Here is a 22,024-nt window from a genome sequence, read left to right as displayed (position 1 = left end):
GTCTAGAATTTGTTTTTCTGCTCTTTTAATTGCAAGCAAGACAAATGATGCCATGCCCTCTTCAAACCCAAACAAATGCGCAGGCAACTGGGAAAAGACCAATACAATTTTCTGGATCTGGAGCCTCAACAAAATAAACCATTCATTCATGATCCAGATATACAGTGGAAGACTTACAACCTATTACTGGTATGATAGCCAAGATTTTTTTCCCACTATCTTTAATCTAAATTTGATACTGGCAGACAAAGTATTTCCAGAAAAAATGGATTTGTTAAATTTTACCATGGACACACACACACACACACACACACACACACACACACACACACACACACACACACACACACACACACAACCAAACACCAGGTTATTGCATAAACTCTCTTTGTTTACGCAAGTGAGTCAAAAAGTCCTAAACCCCTGCCATATTAATGTACTATGACCTCACCACAGTTTTGTCTGCTTTTTTGTGATTCTCTTTTTTCTGTTTTGTTCTTCTGTTGTTTGTTCTTTTGCATTTTTTTCTCTCATTTGTTAAAGAAAATGCACCAGTGTAATGCAAAAACATTAGTACTTATAAACTTGAACACTGTCACATTTGCAGTCCATAAAAATACTTTGTAATGGTCATTGTGAAGTACCATGCATTGAGAGAATGGTAGAACCTTCATGACAAGGGAAACAAACTAAAAGCAAACCAAAAAATATAACCTTCATGGTGAGGGAAACATACTAAAAACAACAAAGAATAGAACTTCCATGGCAAAGGAAACAAACTAAAGACAAACAAAAAACAAAACTTTCATGGCAAAGGAAACAAACTAAAAACAAACAAAAAATAGAACTTTCATGGCAAAGGAAACAAACTAAAAACAAACAAAAAATAGAACTTTCATGGCAAAGGAAACAAACTAAAAACAAACAAACAAGAATAGAACTTTCATGGTGAGGGAAACAAACTAAAAACAAACAATAGAACTTCCATGGCAAAGGAAACAAACTAAAGACAAACAAAAAACAAAACTTTCATGGCAAAGGAAACAAACTAAAAACAAACAAACAAGAATAGAACTTTCATGGTGAGGGAAACAAACTAAAAACAAACAAAAAATAAAACTTTCATGGCAAAGGAAACAAACTAAAGAAAAACAAAAAGTAGAACTTTCATGGCGAGGGAAACAAACTAAAAACAAAAAATAGAACTTTCATGGCAAAGGAAACAAACTAGAAACAAACAAACAAACAAAAAAAGAACTTTCATGGCGAGGGAAACAAACTAAAAACAAACAAAAAACAGAACTTCCATGGCAAAGGAAACCAACTAAAAAACAAACAAAGAACAGAACTTCCATGGCAAGGGAAACAAACTAAAAACAAACAAAAAATAGAACTTTCATGGTGAGGGAAACAAACTAAAAACAAACAAAAAATAGAACTTTCATGGCAAAGGAAACAAACTAAAAACAAACAAAAAATAGAACTTTCATGGCAAAGGAAACAAACTAAAGACAAACAAAACAGAACTTTCATGGCAAAGGAAACAAACTAAAAACAAACAAACAAGAATAGAACTTTCATGGCAAAGGAAACAAACTAAAAACAAAGAGTAAAACTTTCATGGCAAAGTAACCAAACTACAGGCAAAAAATATAACTTTCATGGCAAAGGAAACAAACTAAAAACAAACAAAAAATAGAACTTTCATGGCAAAGGAAACAAACTAAAAACAAACAAACAAGAATAGAACTTTCATGGTGAGGGAAACAAACTAAAAACAAACAAAAAATAAAACTTTCATGGCAAAGGAAGTAAACTAAAGACAAACAAAAAGTAGAACTTTCATGGCAAAGGAAACAAACTAAAGACAAAAAATAGAACTTTCATGGCAAAGGAAACAAACTAGAAACAAACAAACAAACAAAAAAAGAACTTTCATGGTAAGGGAAACAAACTAAAGACAAACAAAAAATAGAACTTTCATGGTAAGGGAAACAAACTAAAGACAAACAAAAAATAGAACTTCCATGGTAAGGGAAACAAAAACAAGCAAAAAAAAACTTTGTGCTTACCCCACTCTTGAATTTTTGTCCTCCGTGCAGGCAGCCCGAACTCTGGGATGGAAGTCAACATTCTTGTACGGACTGGCGTCAATGTGGTATGGCTGCAGAAAAATCACAAGGTCTGACACATGATACTACTACTACTACTACTAACTGCTACTACCACTAAAAACAATACAGTATTACAAAACAATAGTAATGATAATAATCATACCCGCACACACAAACACACACACACACACACACACACTCATATTCAAAGTCATTATCATGGTACATTTAAAGAGCACTTTTAAACCTCATCTTCAATTGCTTTACCAGAACATGTCAGTCAGATACAAAGCACACGAGAACATACACAATGTTTCTTTTGGTTGTCCAATCAACAGGAGACTTGAACCCCTGAAAGTTTCCCTGACTATATGTTAAACCCAGGTCTGTGCCAAAATGACTTTATATATAATCATTTTTAGTTAATATTCATTTGTTTGTTTGCATTGGTCTAAGCTATAGTAAAATGCATCTGGCAAGTTTGTTTTTTTTAAACCATTTTTTTAATTTTTTTTTTTAAACTATCTGTGAAAACACACACACACACACACACACATACACACACACACACACACACACACACATACACACACACACACACACACACACACACTTCACAACACACACACACGCACACACACACACACACCTCACAACACAGACAAGGCAAGCACAATGCACACACACACACACACACACACACACACATGCACCCCCCTACCCTCACCCCCTCCCCACTCCCTCTCCCCCTCCTTCCCCCCAGTCCTTCCCACACACCACATACAAGAATGCAAACACTAAAGACAGAGAGCGCACACAGCATCATAACTTCCATCAAACTGACTTTGATCAGTCTCAAATCACACGATTATACTCACATGTGAAAAATGTGATATAACTCTGTCATGTGACACGCTGGACAACAATTTTCTACTCGATGACATCTTCGAACTTGACACCACCACTCTTTACTGGCTGAATTAACTAAAAACAGAAAAAGAAGAAAAAAGGTTCAATGCATGTTTGGCACACAGAGTATCAGCAAAAAAATAAATAAATAAATCAATAAATAAAAATCCAGTGCAAGGTTCTTCACACAGTATCAGTGAATGGTTTCCCACACAAAATTGTTCAATTTAATGTTGAACACACACAGCATCACTGAATTATTTTCCCTCAAAGAAAAAAAAAACAGCAACAAAAAACACAGTCCAATTCAATGTTGAACACACAAAGCACCAGTGAATTATTTTCCCTCAAAGAAAAAACAACAACAACAAAAAACACAGTCCAATTCAATGTTGAACACATAAAGCATCAGTGAATTATTTTCCCTCAAAGAAAAAAAAATCAACAACAAAAACACAGTCCAATTCAATGTTGAACACCCACACCATCAGTGAATTATTTTCCCTCAAAGAAAAAAACAACAACAAAAAACATAGTTCAATTCAATGTTCAACACCCACCTCAAAAGTGAATGATTTTCCCTCAAAGAAGAAAACAACAACAACAAAAAACACAGTTCAATTCAATGTTCAACACCCACCTCAAAAGTGAATGATTTTCTCTCAAAGAAGAAAACAACAACAACAAAAAACACAGTTCAATGCAATGTTCACCACCCACAGCATCAAGAAATTATTTTCTTCCCTGTGGTAGTTTTGAACCACTTAATTTTTCCTTCACAAACTGGCAAGTTGAATTTCACAAGACAGATCTAAATCTCCCTTTCATACAATGAATGCAAAATCTTTTACCCAGCAGAATAATAATAATAAATAATGAAATGCCTTTGTTAATGCCAGATGCTGGCAGCAGCTGCTATTACACTAAATCTTTAAAAGCCGATTTCCCCTCATATATGAACACAAAATTGTTTTTTAAATACTTTATGTGAAATGAACAGCAAAGCCAATGCTGCTGATCAGAAGAAAAAAAAAAACAATAATACTTCTAAAAGCAATCAGGATACTTCTACAAATATTTCAGTGAAGAGGAAAAACCTATACAGTGTATGCCAAGTACCTGGAGGATTCAATGACTAAAACATGGCACCCGGTCTTACTCTCTGTCTGTATTCATGGGCTATCATAAACATTGTTCTAATCCAACAGGTCAGCTGTAAGTGCTGACAGCTACATTTCAACACTGATCTCAATCACGTGTGTGTGTGTGTGTGTGTGTGTGTGTGTGACTTCATGTATACTACGTATGTGCTAAATGCGAATGTGTGTGCACACATGTGTTCTTTTTTTTTTTGCGAATGTGTGTGTACACATGTTTTCATTTTGTTTTACTATCTTTTCATGTGATTTCAGTGTTATTATGTGTTTGTGTATGTGTATTTGCATGTGAGTGTGTGTAGTAGAATAAGTCCTTGGTTTTTAAGTCTTGTCACTTTTAATCATGTGTGTGTGTGTGTGTGTGTGTGTGTGTGTGTGTGCGTGTGCATGTGTGTGTGTGTGTGTATTTGTGTGTGTGCCAGTGTGAGCTGGCATGTGTGTGCATATAGGCACCTAAGTAAATATTTGCAGAAAACCAGGGTACAAATATTGTTGTTTGATTATCCAGTAATCAGCTGGATAGAAGGTGAATCATACCTCTGTTTATTTCTGACTCCATGACTGCAGGATTGTGTTAATATCATATACACACCAGCATTTTGGATATGTTACCTAGTATATATCTTTATAAATTATGCTTGCATTTTGTACATTTTGTTTGTACATATCCTGCCAAACTTGCAGCTTTCATTTATAAAACATTCATAACCATGTCTATTTGTCAATGGGGTAGCTGGGAGTAGCTGTTTTTTTGTGTTTTTTTGTGGCTCTTTTTACTGGTTTTTCCTTTTATAGGGTTTCTATAAGACTCTTTTTCATAGTTCTTAGGGGTCCTAGACCACCCTCAGATCATCTGCTAGGCCTGTCTCTGGTGGAACATATGTGAGTCACAAATACATACACAGGGTTTACGTTTCATATTGGTCATTGGTCACTGACACATACAGTTTTGAAATGACCCATTAATGTGGCAGACAGTCGGTCACTTAACTTTTAATGTGGCAGACAGTCGGTCACTTAACTTTTAATTTATTTGTAAAACTGGTGATGATTATATAAACAGGCTTTATACATATATCTTATTCTCGAGCATGATTGCAGCTTCAGACTGTGAAAAAAAAATCAAAGCTTATACTGAACCAGGAAAGGAAACAAAGCACATTTATAAAAATTAAAAAAAATGAAAAAGGCAACATTGCCTGATTATTGTGAACTGCAGTGGAATACAGTGCCAATTTAGCTTTTCACTTTCCTGCCAGTCTCCTTAATTGAAAATGAAGATGGCTTTGATAATGAAGAACATTTTGCCAAGAGAAATTATAATCTGTATCACAAAGCATGCCATGGAAAGGAGCTGCTTAAAGTTGAGAAAGACTGAGTGGGTGTTCAGAACTTTTTGTTGTTGTTGCTGTTGTTGTTGTTGTTGTTGTTCAGAACAGTTGTAATCCCTTCTTGCTCACTTTGTTGATGCCATGCAATGAGTGTGGCCCTTTCGAGTAAAACTGAAATTCCATCAAGATACGTTCAAGCACACTTTTACATGCATGACCATTTTTATTTTAATATTTGAGCAGCCGAACTTCCTTTTTGGAGTTTGTTCATGTGTCAGTAACCCAACTTACATGTACTGACACAGATATCTTTAAAATGTATTTGATCTTTCTCTTGTGTAGACAAGAATGGAAATGAACAGGTCTGCACTTGATGCTGGCATGGTACGTTAGGAAATTCTAGAGACATTTTTCAAAGTTCTGATAACATTTGGATTTCCATGAAGCAGAGGACAGTGCTTTCCTAAAACAATGGCATCAGTGATTAGACCAACACAAGTGACAGTGACACTGTAGATCTGATGTCCTTCAATTGTACTGTGGCTTTACTTTTGTTTCTATTTTTTCTTTTATATTTACATCAATCAGACCATACTGTGAACATTTACTATCAGTGTTTCAGTATTGCAGAATTAAGTTTAGTAATGACTATGTTATATTTTCCGATTTCAACGTGACAAAACAAACAGTCTCTACAAATCGACACACACACACACACACACACACACACACACACACACACACACCACACACACACACACACACACACACACACACACACACACACACACACACACACACACACACACACACACACACACACACACACACCACACACAATCACACACACACACAACACACAACACACACACACACACACACAGAGAAACACATACACATAATTGTTATACATTTCTGATTATGTCTCCCAGTGAAGCAATAACTGAATAAGTCAAATGGAATTTATGAGTGGTGGATAAAAATGAAAAGGCAACACTATTGTTAGTCAACTTTACTCATTTTTAAAGTAGTACTTTCATTTGAAATCTTGTCACACACACACACACACACACACACACACACACACACCATACACGCACACGGGCGCACGCCCACACAGCGCATGCATCCGTAATGAATGGAAGAGGTAGATGGTAGCCTGCAGATGAGTGTGTTTTTTCACCTGAACGTGTGCGTGTATGTCGAGGAGTGGGAAACGGCAGATGGGTGATGGAGGGGGGGTAGACGAGGCGGGCAGATGGGGTGTTGGGAGGGGATGGCAGTGGTCGGAAGGGCGGCGGAAGACGGGAGTATGAGCGCGCGTGTGGGGAGGGGATTCATATAAATTTACAACCAAACCTGGATTGGAGAGAAACAAGTATTTTCTTACACATGTAGAGGATACGTCTACCTGTTGTGTTTGCGAATTTAATTGGCAATTTTACACGAAATGACTAACAGAAAAGAAAGAATCATCTCTCATTCAATGGATAGTAATTACAACATAACCAACCAAAATGAAAATTAAAAGAATACCTAAATTATCAACGAAAATCCTCAGTTTTGTTATCTTGCACTAAGGACGCCAGCACAAAGCATCCCGGAAGTCTAGTCTTGGTTCAGAGAATGAAGAAGGTTGACAAAAACAACAGTGCACAGTTTCCCGGAGTACAAAAGGAAAGTCTTTCGTTCACTTTCAAACATTTTGGGGTAGCAAAATTAACATATTCTTTGGTTTTAGTAGCAGATGAGAGTAAAACACTTATGAGGGAGTAGAAATGAGCAAGAGCTGTGAACTATATTTATTCATGCGCTACTGATTTAGCGCCTGTGTTAGGCGGTAAAGAGGCGTAGCAGACGACTGAAAAATATGTGTATGATGTTCCTTGTGCAAACTAAATTTCCATGCATCCAAACAGCAGGAAAAATATGTGATACTGACTCAACTAGTAATTTCTAATAGAAATATTTTTATGATACTTCAAGTTTTGATTGGTGTTCAGTGCATGATTATATGAAGTGGTTTTTGCCTCATACTGCATCTGTGGCCCTGAACCTTCAACCGGGGACTCCCTTCATTCCTGACTTCCTGTGAGAACCCCTTTCCGCTTAAAGCAAGAACATGGCTCCGAAGAAGACGACCAAAGCTCCCGCAAGTAAATAAGTTTTTATTCAACCTGTCATTTCCCTTTTCATTTCTTATGTTTTGTTCAGGCAGAGTTTTTGTTTTTAAAAGAAAATACAACTTGATGAATGTTTAAAATTATATCTGTTCTTTGATTTTAACGAGGTTTTGCCATGACTTGGTACCAAAGCCATGTGGCATACGCACCGCAGTGACAAGTGACCAACGCTGATACAGTGATAGTAAATTTTGTTTAGATGCTTGGAGAATTTAAGTGATTGTGAGGGCTTTGGATTCCGTCTTTGGCTCTTTAATGTAATGACCAAAAAATTTCATGTCATCGATTAAACTTAAAGTGTATTTCTGTGTACGTTTTTCTTTCTCTTTTATCATTCGTGTAACTTACGGGTTCTGTTAGTGTTATAGTGTTGGTATCACAAGACCGACTGTGATCATTCCGATCTGCATGTTACAGCAAAATGCTTTTACAAAAACAATTCATTTTGCATTGCAGTAATATCAGGTGTTTGTCAGAAAATAATGAAATCTGGCATAATTTCCACTGCTGCCTTTTTACGTTTGTAGTTCCATCCATAAATTTGGAACAGGGTAATGGTTGAAAATAAAGCAACCTACGTCGGTTAGTGTAGAAAACAAGACTGAAGTGGAAAGTTGTGCGAACCTGGCAAACTTAATTGTATTCAAGTACAAGAATGTATCAAATAAGTTTTTCAGACGGTGTTTTCCCCACTTCTTCAGTAATATCCCATACAGGCCATGGTCATGACAATATAGCCGACATTACTAAGTTGAAGATTTGATATGTGGCAAATGCAAACAGGCTTTGCTGTAATCATCACAAATGGCTGAATATTTTGAGAACAGATATTAGCAACTTCACACAGGACAAATCTCAGTGGTGTCATGCTCCGCAGATTTCCAAGGGTGGATTCACCATGCAGTTCAGTATTTAGGGGGTGAAGTATGCGCATGATAAAACTATTTAGAGGGAACAAATGGAGGTGAGACTGTTCAACACTTTGCTTCACAAAAAGATGGAATATATTTTTTATGACTGCTACTTTGATAGCTCTTGTCTGTTACTATTGATTATACTTTATAGTGCTTGTGAAAAGCAGTGATCACTTTTGAGATATAAGTTGAAACAATAAGAAATGTAGGCCTGGAAATCTCTCTTTACTTCTGGTTTCCTTTTTCTTGAGGTGTATACTATCTGCTGTAATGCTATTTTCAGAGGCTGGTGCCAAGAAAGCCGAGAGTGCAGCCAAGGAGAGTGCTGCTGTCGGCAAGGCAAAGGACAAGGCTCAGCGTGCCAAGAAGGCTGTTCTGCGTGGTCGCCATGACAAACGTTCAAGGAAGATCAGAACTTCGGTGCACTTCCGTCGTCCCAAGACGCTGTCCCTGCCCCGTGCCCCTCGCTACCCTAGGAAGAGTGCTCCACGGGTGAACAGGTCAGGGTTTCTTTTGTTGTTGTTTGCTTTTGGCCTTATAGTGCATGACTGGAAAGATACAAAAATGAAATGAAGGCTGGAATCTTCCTCCTAGCAGTATTAGAATGTCTTTATTACCAAGTGTACTGGGGTCACAAGGAATATTCGGGGTGGGTGGGGGGATAGTACATGACAAGGTACGAACATAAATCGAAAATCATACACAAGCACAGATACAGTAGAAATTAGGATACATACAAGTGCATATCAGTCTAAAAGCTTGTACATACACATGCACGTACTGCACTCTCTCTGTCTCTCTCTCTCTCTCTCTCTCTCTCTCTCTCTCTCTCTATCTATCTATCTATCTATCTATATACACACACACACACACTCACACACGCACTTTTGAACAGAAGCCTCATATTACATGTGGATGGGGTTGATGACTAGATCTTAAGGTAGATGGTTGTTGATTGCACAATTCTATTTATCATACTGGATTTTTTTCGATAGAGAGCATTGACTGCTTTGGGGGAAAAGCTAATGGCGAAGCGATTGGTTTTCGTCAAAAGATAGGGAAGAAGTACTGGAACTTGTCAGCTGGTATGATCAAATGAAATTTTACATTTTGTTTGATCATCTTTTGCACATGGGATGTGTTAATGTTTTATCCACCTCTGCTAGTAGTGTAAATGCCTACAATTTGGAAGGGATGTAGTGCCAACCTGATACTGAATAAGAAATCCTGTTGTTGTTTTTTATTATTATTATTAAGAAGGGGAAATTAGTTATGAATTAGTTATCTCTTTTAAAAAAAAAAAAAAAAATTTAGGCAAATGTTTGGATTGTGCATCAGTATAGCAACGCGCTTTCCCCAGGGAGAGCAGCCCTAATTTCACGGAGAAACCTGTTGTGACAAAAGAGTAATAGAATACAATACAATCTATGCCTAGTAGTATTTCTCATTAGATTTCAGTGGTCTTCAGGGCAGTGATAAGTATTTGTGTGGCACATATAGTAGAGAAAACTAAGTGCTTGCAAACTAGTCTTGCACATGTATATCAGATTTTGAGAGATGATGAACAAATACAAACAATACACGATTCTATATTTTTCACTTTTGGCAGTTTTCATGAACATGTAATGAACTTCAGGTTTTAATCGTTAGGTTGGGCATGTTTTGAAGTTGGTGATGTCATTGCAAGATCCTTCAGGTCATTAGATCTGTAACTTAATTTGCCATTTGTGTATGTTCAGGCTGGATGCCTTCAAGATTGTGAAGTTCCCCCTGACCACTGAGTCGGCAATGAAGAAGATTGAAGACAACAACACTCTGGTGTTCATCGTTGACAAGCGGGCGAACAAACCTCTTGTGAAACAGGCTGTGAAGAAACTGTACGACATTGAAGTCGCCAGAGTCAACACACTCATCAGGTGTGTACTTTCAGCTCAAATGCTTAGCATTGTATTTTCAAGTTTTGTTTTTACTAACTGTTTATTTTTCTTTTCTTTTCCTTTTTTTCTTTTTTTTGCCAAAGCAGATGTGGTGTGGTGTAATATCTAGCAGTCCAAGCTTTGGCACCTTCAAACTGGAACTTGTCTTTCTGATACAGTTATAAGTCTGCTTTTAAACAAATCGAGTTAGTTACATTATTTTATTTCCTTGAACTAGGTGAGAATGTCCTTGAAATCAAGTTAGTTACATTATTTTATTTCCTTGAACTAGGTGAGAATGTCCTTGAAAAGTTTCACATAGAAAGAAGTGGTAGTGTGTTAGATAACCAAGTTGAACTGTTTTTCTTTGGGACTCTTGTAGCGGCAGATGAACATCTCTCCATTTGGGAGAAAGAATGAACACATTGTCATCCTTTGCTGGCTGAAACATTAATTCGATCATTTTGTGCTGATTGAAATTTATGAACTATATACACCTGAAAAACAAATGTCATGACATTGTTCTGGACTGATTTGAGTATTTTGCCCACTGAAACCAGATGCACCCCAGGGATTATGTTCTGGGCAGATTTTCAAAAACATAGTCATGTAATATTAGCTAAAGAGTAGATGGCACCAGACATCGTTAACCATATTCCCACATTCTGTCTCTCTCTTGTTCTCTTATTTTATGTGCTAAGGAGTTGTCTGACAGCTACATTCCACATTTTTTCATTGTTGCTATGATATGACGTTTGTTCACAGGCCTGACGGTGAAAAGAAGGCCTACGTGCGGTTGATGCCGGATTATGACGCCTTGGATGTCGCCAACAAGGTGAGTAGTGGGTAGATAGATACACATGGTCATTGGTTGACCTAGGGAGGGCACTGTAAAGTGCTACCTGTATTAAATGAGGCTTAATCAGGATTGTTGAGTCAGTGTTTTAGATGAAGCTGATATTAATGAAATAGATGTATCATGTGGATCATTATATATGATATGCAGTGTTTTTGAAGTATCATTCTACAAATTTATATTCCTTATGTCTGTCTGTATGAAATGTAGCATTTCAGAAAGATGCTTCCTTTTTCTGAATTTCATTTTGGCTGTTATTATATAGTTGTTTACAGTTTTGTTTAAGAGTCATTGCCTTTGATCTTTATAATTGCGTTTTCGTTTCATTCAGGGTATGTGTAAAGTTTTGAAATGTTGCATGTCCTGTTGACATATGATGCCTGTTGTCTTGACATTGGTGTTTAATGTTTATGATGATTTTTTAATGACTTATTTTCAGATTGTTTTCCTTTTCTGTTTGTTTCAGATTGGAATCATCTAAACAGTGGCTGATGTTTTGTGCGTAATAAACTTGGTATCAATGTGTACTTCGTTTTTCTTCCTTGAATGAGATGGATTGTGAGAAGACCTTTTTTGTGCCCTTTCTGTTTTTGTTCTCTGTCTGGACTGGAGACTAGCAACTCTTTCTCTCTCACTCTTTCTTTCCTCTTTGCACTGTAGAATAGCAACATGCTTCCCCCAAAAAGAGCAGCCATAATGTCAAACATAACATCTGTTGTAACAGAGTTATAACAAACATGTGACTCGAAGTCAATTTGCCAGCCTCCTTTCACACCGCTGATGAATAGTCGAAACGTTAGCCAACTGGAATAAGTTGATCTTTGCCTGACAACCAGTACTGATTCATTCAGCTCATTTCATGCTTTTTGTGTGTAGCCCTGTCTTGTAGGTTACCTTTTTTTTTTTTTTTTTTTTTTTTTTTTTTTTTTCTTTTTTTTTAGGCCATGTCTTGTGGGTTCACATGTACTCATTTTCTATGGGTTGGTGTATGCTGAGCGTTCACATAGTGTACAAAATGTTGACATGAACAGAGATTCTGAGCATGCATATCTGAATTCGTGTTTAAAAATAGAAGAAAAAAATCTCTTAATTCTGCACATGGAATGGCACTTGGCAGATTGGCGTTGATGTGGTACATCTTATTTGTTCAAATGCCTCTTTCAAATTGAGGCAAAAGTCAGCAACAATAGAAAATTTCACAGCTTGAGAAAATGGAACCCTGGAAGTGTTCTCTCAGCACTTACTCATCACAGCTTAAAATTCCTTTTCATTTATATTTTTTCAACTGTCTCCTGCTTTCCATCCACCTAATACAGTAATTTACACCATTGTTCCATTTCTTGCTCTCCTGGTCATCATGTTTACTCACACCCATTCTGTTTTGGCTAGTGGAATCATAAACCTCACATGTCAGAGACTGGATACAATTCCCAAGGTATTGCAGATTTGCACCCATTAGACTGGTCCATTTTGAACAATAGATTGTGTAACGTGTACAAAATTCAAATTACAATAGTCAAATGCAGTGTTGTTAATTGGAAAATGTGGGAACATAATAATCTTAGCTTTATTGAATATGTAAGAACTAGCACAAACATGTTTTTTCACTTCAGTGTGCTACTTTGTTGATATGTAATTTTGCCTCAACTATGATCTGTAGGTTCTCAGTTGAATTAATCACCCTGCTAGTTTATCAGGTGACTTGACTACGGCTTGGAGAAAGTGAGGATTTCATCAAAACTCTGCCAACACACGCTCATATCTCGTACATTTACATCCATTTGCTGGAGAAGGAAGATGTCACTGCCAAATCAAATGGTTAACTCTCTCCAAACGAACGGCGAAAGACACCATGTTAACAGCGTTTCACCCCAATTACCACCATCAAATTATTGCAAGTGGAAGGCTCTTATACTGAAAAGGTGAATGTTGTCAAAGAATACCACAATTCTGACGTCGGAAGCTAAAGGCTGGGTCATTCAGACACCCACTGGACATCCGAGGGGTCTGTGTAGAGGAGAAGAGAGGACTGGCCATACTGAATGAGTTAAAAACAAAGGCAACGAATGTAAACATTTGGATTTTTTTTAATTTTCTGTGGTTCACTTGTCACATTTTACAGATAACACAAATGTATGAAAATTTAACATAGACATAATATGTCATCACAGTATGGGGAATTAAGACTGATGTCAGGGTGCTGTCCCCCTTGCTACTTGCACCCCTGCATCTGAAAGACTAATATGACCCATGGTTGGTATGAAAAAAAGGAAAGGAAACAAATCCTAGGAGGATACGTATGCAACTTGAATGTAGGACTTGTGTTTCCTTCTGTATCTAGATGACATGTCAAATATACCCCCCAAAATTGACAAAACATTTTGAAATTGTTTAACAAATTGAAAAAAATGATTCAGTTTCACAACCTCTCATTACAATAAAATAATAATGAATAAATACAAATGAAATGGTAAAAATAAGGCAGTGAATATATATATCATTCAATCACTCGAGTTTTACAAGTACATGTACAATAGCCACACACTCATGCAGACTAATCGTATCGTTTTTCTGCAATTGGTAGATATGAAGAAAGTGTAACCAGTGCCTACTGGCAACTGACCGTCGATGATACCCTGAGGACACTTGACACTGGGACTGCAACTAAGTGGGGAGCTTGGAATGAGCCACGTGGGAGTGATGCCATTGCAGTTCAGATAATGGGGCAGCAAAAGTTTCAGTCAGTCTGAAGGTCAGTCTCAAAGTGTCCTGACTGATCAGTAAATGCTGCACCACATCTGCAAACTAAAAAGAAAAGGCTGATACCTGACTTTTGGGTAAACCCAACACATTGGGAAAACCTTGAGAGCCCGATCTCCCAATCGAGCCACATATTTTGCGACCTGGCTGAAGACATAATTGGACAAAAAGCAGAAACGCCAAAGAATCGATAGATAGAAAATGCAAAAAAAAACTTAGTCGTATGAAGTGCACAGGAACAGGAGTCGAGATGGCTGCCGGAAAAAGAGGGCGCTAGCCAGTGGGACAAAGGGGAGGTTACCTACTTCCGGGAGGTTATCGGCCGTAGTCATTTTCGTTTTCTCCGCATAGGCGGATAGTAGTTTGCACAGGACAGGAATGTCAGACCCCTGCCGGAGTCTGCACTAGTGGGTCACGGTAAGTATGTTATTTAAACGTAATTTTAGATATAAAATTTCCTATATAATTTAAAACATGATAAAGAAAAATCAACAGTTTTTGAAAAATAATAATAAAAAAGGTATAAAAGAAAAAAAATTTAAAATAAAAGGAAATGTGCACACTGTTGACTGACACCAGTGTGTAAATTCACACAAACACACACACACACAGGCACAATGACAGATACCCTATGTGTGGTTCACACACTTGAAGCAACTGTGTCAAGTGATGCAGCCAACTCAGCAGTTGAGTTCCACCATTGTTTTTCTGTCCATGAGCTGACTGAACACCTAAAGGTAATCGATTAAACTAAAGCAGTTCTATTCTGTGACACGTGCTGACTGAAGGGGGTGTGTAGACCCGTTCCAGTGGGGTGGAGAGCTTGACCATTCCTCGTTGTTTAAGGACACGGTGCTGGTAACGTACAAAGGGCGTAACATCGCTGATGCTGACAATCCATTGTGTGGAGTACTTCTTCAAAATCTGCAGCAAGAGAAAGACATGAAACATTAGCCGAGCCTTGCTTGTTGGAAGGTCCGTGTCAAGAGGCATCATAATTTGAGAAATAGTTTTCACAGACAAATATGTAAGAATAAATAATAAACATAAAAAGATGGGGACGGGTATTTCAAAAAGTGGTTCATAATACAAACGCTTCAGTTAACCCCCCCTCCACAGATCTGACAGAACTTTTGTTGTTTAACGTGGTTGGATTTTTATTGGGCAGTCCTGAAGTGATGGAAACTGCATATGTATTTCTCAAGTTAAATTAGCATTACAGTTTCTTCCTAACCAAGCTAATTCATTTCACTATAATTATCTTCTGACTTTTCACTCCTTGGCATCAGTTGGCTGAAAAGACATGGAGCTGACAGCCAACGAGAATTGCTGCAACAGACTCATTATAACCGATACCGAACAGATTTCCTTCTGTTTGACAAACTCCATGACTCCTAATGTGATACGTTTTTTCTTTTTTTGACAAAAAATCGATGTATTAGCTAGGCACACTATTTACATGCAAGAAACTGACATACGTCATCTTTCAGTCCTAGCTGAATAGCACGCCGGCTCTGTTTTTCGCCTGTAGGTGTATGATCAGGATCCCACTGCAGTCGCACTGTACAATCTGCCAGACCTTTGCTTTTCTGTAACTAAACACAAAATAGAAGATGACAGTAAAAACCATCAAGATTAAAACATGAAAGTGTCATGCAGTAATATGCTATGATATATTAAGAAACAAATTTTCACAACAGCTACTAAAACCAGGCACCTGCATGTGGTAGTAGACAAATAATGTTGCACTAAACTTAAGGTCCGTTAGATGAATGCCCCCAAAATCCACCACTTGTTTACTGACATTGTAGATTTTTTCTTATCTCCCAGTGTGTGTAGAGACGTGTTCAGCTTAGATATAGACATAAGAAATTGTTATCCATGTTACACATAAAAACAGTATGTGGATGCAAAGAAAAAGTATTTAAGAGACAAACATTCATTTTACACCAGACCATACATCATTACATGATAATGTTTTTTTTCAAAATGTAAACATTTTGCTAATGCTGGAATGCTGTCAGTTAATATGCTCAGCTTGCAACACAAGTGGTCATAGCAGGACACACACAAACTTTCCACAAAGTCTACGCTTGTTCATTTACCTTGCCAGTCAGAGCTTCAGCCAGAATCTGATTAAACCCATCCAGAGTAATCCTGACTGCCAGTACCCTCTCCTGATTACGCTTTGTCGCCCAGCCACAGCGATACATCATCCACAGAAAGTTGGTCTTGATCCATGACATCCGTGTGAAACTGAACCCTCCACCTCCAAACCTGATCACACACATCACAGAACATTGCAATAAATCTAAAATGCATTATCTGTATTTCACTCTTTTTGTCGTTTTGTTTTTTTCTTCTTCTTCTTCTTCTTTAAGAAAATGTGAATACAATATTCCCTATTATATTCAAATTATGGTTACTGAATTCTCTCAAATGCATGCATCTGAATTGTATTTTTTCTGAAAAAAGCACATCTTTCCTTCTTTCTGACATCTTAATGTCTTATTTGGAGTGATGGCCTAGTGGTAATGCGTCCGCCTTGGAAGCGAGAGAATCTGAGCGCGCTGGTTCGAATCACAGCTCAGCCGCCGATATTTTCTCCCCCTCCACTAGACCTTGAGTGGTGGTCTGGAATTAGTCATTCGGATGAGACGATAAACCGAGGTCCTGTGTGCAGCATGCATTTGGCGCACATAAAAGAACCCATGGCAACAAAAGGGTTGTTCCTGGCAAAATTCTGTAGAAAAATCCACTTCGATAGGAAAAACAAATAAAACTGCACGCAGGAAAAAATTTTTTTAAATGGGTGGTGCTGTTGTGTAGCGACACGCTCTCCCTGGGGAGAGCAGCCCGAATTTGACACAGAGAAAAACAAATATAAATATTTTAGCATCCTGCTCAGTAAATTAGTGCACCTACTGGTTACAGCATGGTTTGTGGGATGAAAAACGGACAAAGCATGATGGTGGCATGTTAGTTTAATGACTGAATCCAGTCCGCATAAAAAATGAATAAAATCTAAAGATAAATAATTCCTTGTTGATTAAGAAGAAAAAGGTTTCCTGTCAAACCTTTGATCCTTAACAGCAGCATCAGCGATGGCAGGACAGAACGCTTGATAAACGACGATGCTCTTGTCATCGTAACTGGCCAGAATGTGCTTCCCACTGACAGGCCACAGGTCTGTCGATTGCTTGGTGTACAGCTCCACACCTTGTGGCCATGCCCTCTGCACGAGGTCCTTCACTTCCACCACCCCTTCCTCTTCCCAGCTGGAGTCGTCATAATACTTGTACTCACTGGACCCAGAACAGTCGGACGCTGCAGTTGCCATGTTGTGTGTTGACTGCGTGTTTTGTGTGCTGCAACAAATGACCAACACCACTGTTATTTTGCAAAGAGACCGGGATGTGGCAGCTTAAAGAGTAAGAGTGCTGGACTTTAAGGTCCTGATGAACTCGAATGCAGTGAGCTCTGCAGTTCAAATCACTTTCAATTAATATACCATGCTTGCAAACTAATAGATGGAATTTTTAAAAATTGAAGCTTGGGGGAAGGGATGGGCTGAACATATTCAGTAATTTACATGAAATCAGATTACTGACACATGATATCAAAGCTAAGGCACACACGCATCATAGTATTTCTGTATATAACAACCTATAAATCATAGTACATCCTTCACATTAAACTGTCACTCAGGCACCCCCACCCCCACCCCCTACCCTTAACACACACACACACACACACACACACACCGGCACACACTGACGCAAGGGTTCTTTGTAACGTGAGTCCTATGTGTTGTTTGGCTGTGCATGATAGTTATCATTTTTTTTACTGTGTGTAGAGTTTAACGACCTATTGGCTGAGCCCTTAAGGTCATGTTATTTCGTTGGGGGTCGTTTCATTTCTTTACCTGTGTTTGGAGTTTAACAAACGGGTTTTTGTTTGTTTTTTAATCGACACTTATTATCAATGAGTTATCGGACTTTGAAAGGCGGAGATGGTGTACTGGCTGTTCTGTCATCTATTTATAAAATTGATTCTCTCATGAAATATATGAGATCTGCAAAAACGCAAACTACAATTACCTTTTTTCAAATATTGGCATTGATAGAATGCACATACTGAACGAAAAAATTCCGTTAATTTGAATCAGTTTTAAACATTAAATGGGAAGTAATTCTGTACCGGTCTTGCCAGCAGATAGTTCAGTCCCTTGTGCATGACCCCGCAGAAAGAACAGGCTCAGTCATCATGTTCGGAAGACAAGACAGCAAGGTTGAGACAGCAAGTTGCGAGAGTATTGAGAGGAAAGTTGAGGAAATGACTGACAGAACATCGACAGAAAACTACAGGGAAAATAAATAAATGAGAAAAGGGAACGATACCACACAGGCGAATGAAACGGTCCTTGGCTTCAGAAGAGTTACAACAGTTGTACATGTCACGCGGCGTCTTCCAGACATACATGTAATACAACGCATACCTACATCTATACATATACATACACCTGCACCATACCTCGAGCGAGAGAGAGAGAGAGAGCGAGAGAGAGACATTTTCACACACACACATTAATAATAATAATAATGTTAATTAAAATGATAATGATTGTAATGACAATAACAATGACAACAATACACAACAGTCCAGCAAATAACCAATCAAGGACTACCAGACATTGCTGATTGACACCAACATATCCAACGGATCGACCACACCGTGCGGAAATAGACACCATTACGAACCTGCACTCTTGCGGCAGATGAAAGGCAACAAGAATGTTGACTGACAAAGTTGGCTCTCTGTTTTAGTGAGTCTCCCGCTGGCAGAACATCCACCGGTTCTTCGCCTTCTTGAAATAACTTTGGACGACGCTGGTAACATGGAACAGGAACGGGCTTTTTGTCGGCAACGAGTGCGGATAAAACACCATTGCCGTGGCTTGTGCAATGTACGTGAGCTAAATTTAACTCACACACACTCACTCTCCAGCAGGGAAGTGACGAGAAGTCTATATGTTTATAAATAGTTAGCGGTTTCCCTGCACTGCTCTAAAAATAGGTGGATCCGACCAATGGTTTTATGCTTGAATAACGGAAATTTCCTTTTCGTAGAGTTGAGTTTTATGACCCATCGGCAAAAAGCCCTTAAGGTCAAGTTGTTCTGGACAGATGTCCGGCAGTAGTCGTTTTTCGGTGGTTAAAGATGTTCATTGTTGTGGTCCGTTGGGTATCGGAGGTGTAGCCGAAAGGGAATCGTTGGCCCGATGGGTGTCAGAGTTGTTCGATGCTGTAGTGAGCCGAGTATCGTTCTCGGCTGTAGACTGATGTTTTCTTGGTGGTAGTTTTAATGCATTGTGAGATGACGTTTTTCTCATTGTTGGTCAAATGTAGTCTCGGCTGTAGCCTTTCTTGTCGCAGCTGTTGTTTCGTGATTCTTGGTGACCAAGGCCGTCTTCAGGACCACCGGACAGCCACTCACTATGCCCCGTCGACGACCCACGTGCCCCAAGACCGTACGGCAGACCACCACCAACAAAGGGGGCACCAAAGCCACGAACCGCCATCAGTCTCAGTCTCAGTCTCAATCTGTGTGTGTGTGTGTGTGTGTGTGTGTGTGTGTGCGTGCGTGCGTGCGTGCGTACCCGGTGTGTGCGTGCGTGCGTGTGCCATGTGTCGCTTTACACACTGTGTGTCACTTACTTAAAAACACACAGTACAAAATGTAGGTGCGGTTGATACTGACATGGATTTGATATTGATTGAAAGATTGCACCATGTATTTGTTCAAATAATATATGCATCTGACATTTTAGATATGAACGTTTACATCAAGTGAGAGAATGTAAGAAAATGCTCGTCTCATGCAGTGTTGTGGAACTTTAGTTTTGTCTACTGACTGAGGAACGATCTCGAGTAACCAACTGAGATATGACTCCTGTCCGAGTCTGCTTTTGTCTGAATTTTCCAGTTTTCTCTCTCTCTCTCTCTCTCTCTCTCTCTCTCTCTCTCTCTCTCTCTCTCTCTCTCTCTCTCTCTCTCTCTCCTTTCGTCTGTTTGTTCTATTTCAACACTTCAGTCCACATCTCTTCCCGTTTTGTCTGTTTGTTCTATTTCAACACTTCAGTCCACATCAGTCTCTTCCCGTTTTGTCTGTTTGTTCTATTTCAACACTTCAGTTCACATCTCTTCCTTTTGTCTGTTTGTTCTATTTCAACACTTCAGTTCACATCTCTTCCTTTTGTCTGTTTGTTCTATTTCAGCACTTCAGTCCACATCTCTTCCTTTTGTCTGTTTGTTCTAGTGCAACACTTCAGTTCACATCTCTTCCTTTTGTCTGTTTGTTCTAGTGCAACACTTCAGTTCACATCTCTTCCCGTTTTGTCTGTTTGTTCTATTTCAACACTTCAGTTCACATCTCTTCCTTTTGTCTGTTTGTTCTATTTCAACACTTCAGTTCACATCTCTTCCCGTTTTGTCTGTTTGTTCTATTTCAACACTTCAGTCCATATCTCTTCCTTTTGTCTGTTTGTTCTATTTCAACACTTCAGTTCACATCTCTTCCTTTTGTCTGTTTGTTCTATTTCAACACTTCAGTTCACATCTCTTCCCGTTTTGCCTGTTTGTTCTATTTCAACACTTCAGTTCACATCTCTTCCCGTTTTGTCTGTTTGTTCTATTCAGTCACCACTTCAGTTCAGATCGGTCTCTTCCTTTTGTCTGTTTGTTCTATTTCAACACTTCAGTCCATATTTCTTCCCGTTTTGCCTGTTTGTTCTATTTCAACACTTCAGTTCACATCTCTTCCCGTTTTGTCTCGGTTTGTTCTATTTCAACACTTCAGTTCACATCTCTTCCCGTTTTGTCTGTTTGTTCTATTTCAACACTTCAGTTCACATCTCTTCCCGTTTTGCCTGTTTGTTCTACTATTTGAACACTTCAGTTCACATCTCTTCCCATTTTGTCTGTTTGTTCTACTATTTGAACACTTCAGTTCACATCTCTTCCTTTTGTCTGTTTGTTTTATTTCAACACTCCAGTCCACATCTCTTCCTTTTGTCTGTTTGTTCTATTTCAACACTTCAGTTCACATCTCTTCCTTTTGTCTGTTTGTTCTAGTGCAACACTTCAGTTCACATCTCTTCCTTTTGTCTGTTTGTTCTATTTCAACACTTCAGTTCACATCTCTTCCCGTTTTGTCTCGGTTTGTTCTATTTCAACACTTCAGTCCACATCTCTTTCCGTTTTGTCTGTTTGTTCTATTTCAACACTTCATTCCACATCTCTTCCCGTTTTGTCTGTTTGTTCTATTTCAACACTTCAGTTCACATCTCTTCCCGTTTTGTCTGTTTGTTCTATTTCAACACTTCAGTTCACATCTCTTCCTTTTGTCTGTTTGTTCTATTTCAACACTTCAGTTCACATCTCTTCCCGTTTTGTCTCGGTTTGTTCTATTTCAACACTTCAGTCCACATCTCTTTCCGTTTTGCCTGTTTGTTCTATTTCAACACTTCATTCCACATCTCTTCCCGTTTTGTCTGTTTGTTCTATTCAGTCACCACTTCAGTTCAGATCGGTCTCTTCCTTTTGTCTGTTTGTTCTATTTCAACACTTCAGTCCATATTTCTTCCCGGTTTTGTCTGTCTGTTCTATTTCAACACGTCAGTCCATATCTCTTGGAGTAAAACAGCCTGACCATCACAAAGAAAATATATTTGTCAGCAAACAACCCGCTGAATATCAGAAAGAAAATAATACGTTTGTCGTCAAGCAGCCTGAATATCACAAACAAAACCAAATTGTGGGGTGGTAATATAACAGCCTAGTTCAATGTATAACTTGTAGAAAACAAAGCATAACGAAACTGACG

The 22,024-nt window shown here is 38.4% G+C and overlaps 3 protein-coding genes across 4 annotated transcripts in view; 1 reads left to right on the top strand and 2 right to left on the bottom strand.

The window, feature by feature from the left end:
- Positions 1-7,098, bottom strand: part of LOC143288174 (ras-related protein Rab-34-like) — a 23,059-nt gene extending 15,961 nt beyond the window's left edge. The window contains exons 1-3 of the mRNA XM_076596478.1: positions 7,048-7,098; positions 2,993-3,098; positions 2,073-2,164 (exon numbers count right to left, since the gene is read on the bottom strand). Coding sequence (XP_076452593.1) covers positions 2,073-2,164; positions 2,993-3,058 — 158 coding nt within the window. The 5' untranslated portion in view covers positions 3,059-3,098; positions 7,048-7,098. The remainder of the gene's footprint in view (positions 1-2,072; positions 2,165-2,992; positions 3,099-7,047) is intronic.
- A 410-nt stretch (positions 7,099-7,508) lies between these two features.
- Positions 7,509-11,907, top strand: LOC143288173 (large ribosomal subunit protein uL23-like). Its single transcript, XM_076596477.1, has 5 exons — positions 7,509-7,667; positions 8,892-9,108; positions 10,348-10,524; positions 11,290-11,359; positions 11,847-11,907. Exons 1-5 carry the CDS (start codon positions 7,634-7,636, stop codon positions 11,859-11,861), a joined length of 513 nt encoding a protein of 170 aa, XP_076452592.1. The 5' UTR covers positions 7,509-7,633; the 3' UTR covers positions 11,862-11,907.
- Positions 11,908-13,455: 1,548 nt separating this feature from the next.
- On the bottom strand, positions 13,456-19,161 carry LOC143288172 (uncharacterized). 2 transcript variants are annotated; one of them, XM_076596476.1, is made up of 5 exons: positions 18,901-19,161; positions 17,218-17,508; positions 16,246-16,417; positions 15,619-15,735; positions 13,456-15,064 (listed from the first exon to the last, which is right to left on the bottom strand). In XM_076596476.1, the coding sequence occupies exons 2-5, from the start codon at positions 17,478-17,480 to the stop codon at positions 14,891-14,893; spliced, it is 726 nt and encodes a 241-aa protein (XP_076452591.1). In that variant the 5' UTR covers positions 17,481-17,508; positions 18,901-19,161; the 3' UTR covers positions 13,456-14,890. The 2 variants fall into 2 exon arrangements, with proteins under 2 accessions (XP_076452591.1, XP_076452589.1); XM_076596474.1 differs by lacking the exon at positions 18,901-19,161 and adding an exon at positions 18,828-18,890.
- Between the last annotated feature and the right edge of the window lie 2,863 nt (positions 19,162-22,024).

This window comes from Babylonia areolata, chromosome 12 (assembly GCF_041734735.1).
Source record: "Babylonia areolata isolate BAREFJ2019XMU chromosome 12, ASM4173473v1, whole genome shotgun sequence".
NCBI classification, from domain to species: domain Eukaryota; kingdom Metazoa; phylum Mollusca; class Gastropoda; order Neogastropoda; family Buccinidae; genus Babylonia; species Babylonia areolata.
Note: the sequence above shows the minus strand (reverse complement) of the source record. Positions and strands in the feature narration are given on the sequence as shown.

What these genes read in the sequence shown, in the direction of transcription:
- LOC143288172 (XM_076596474.1), bottom strand. Translation starts at nt 18,853, where the DNA reads ATGTTGGTGTCAATCAGCAATGTCTG. An exon ending in GCTGCTGTTAAGGATCAAAG is followed by an intron (nt 16,418 to 17,217) that starts GTTTGACAGGAA and finishes GTGTGTGATCAG; the next exon opens with GTTTGGAGGTGGAGGGTTCA. An exon ending in CTGAAGCTCTGACTGGCAAG is followed by an intron (nt 15,736 to 16,245) that starts GTAAATGAACAA and finishes TTTTGTGTTTAG; the next exon opens with TTACAGAAAAGCAAAGGTCT.
- LOC143288173 (XM_076596477.1), top strand. Translation starts at nt 7,634, where the DNA reads ATGGCTCCGAAGAAGACGACCAAAGCTCCCGCAA. An exon ending in AGTGCTCCACGGGTGAACAG is followed by an intron (nt 9,109 to 10,347) that starts GTCAGGGTTTCT and finishes GTGTATGTTCAG; the next exon opens with GCTGGATGCCTTCAAGATTG. An exon ending in AGAGTCAACACACTCATCAG is followed by an intron (nt 10,525 to 11,289) that starts GTGTGTACTTTC and finishes GTTTGTTCACAG; the next exon opens with GCCTGACGGTGAAAAGAAGG.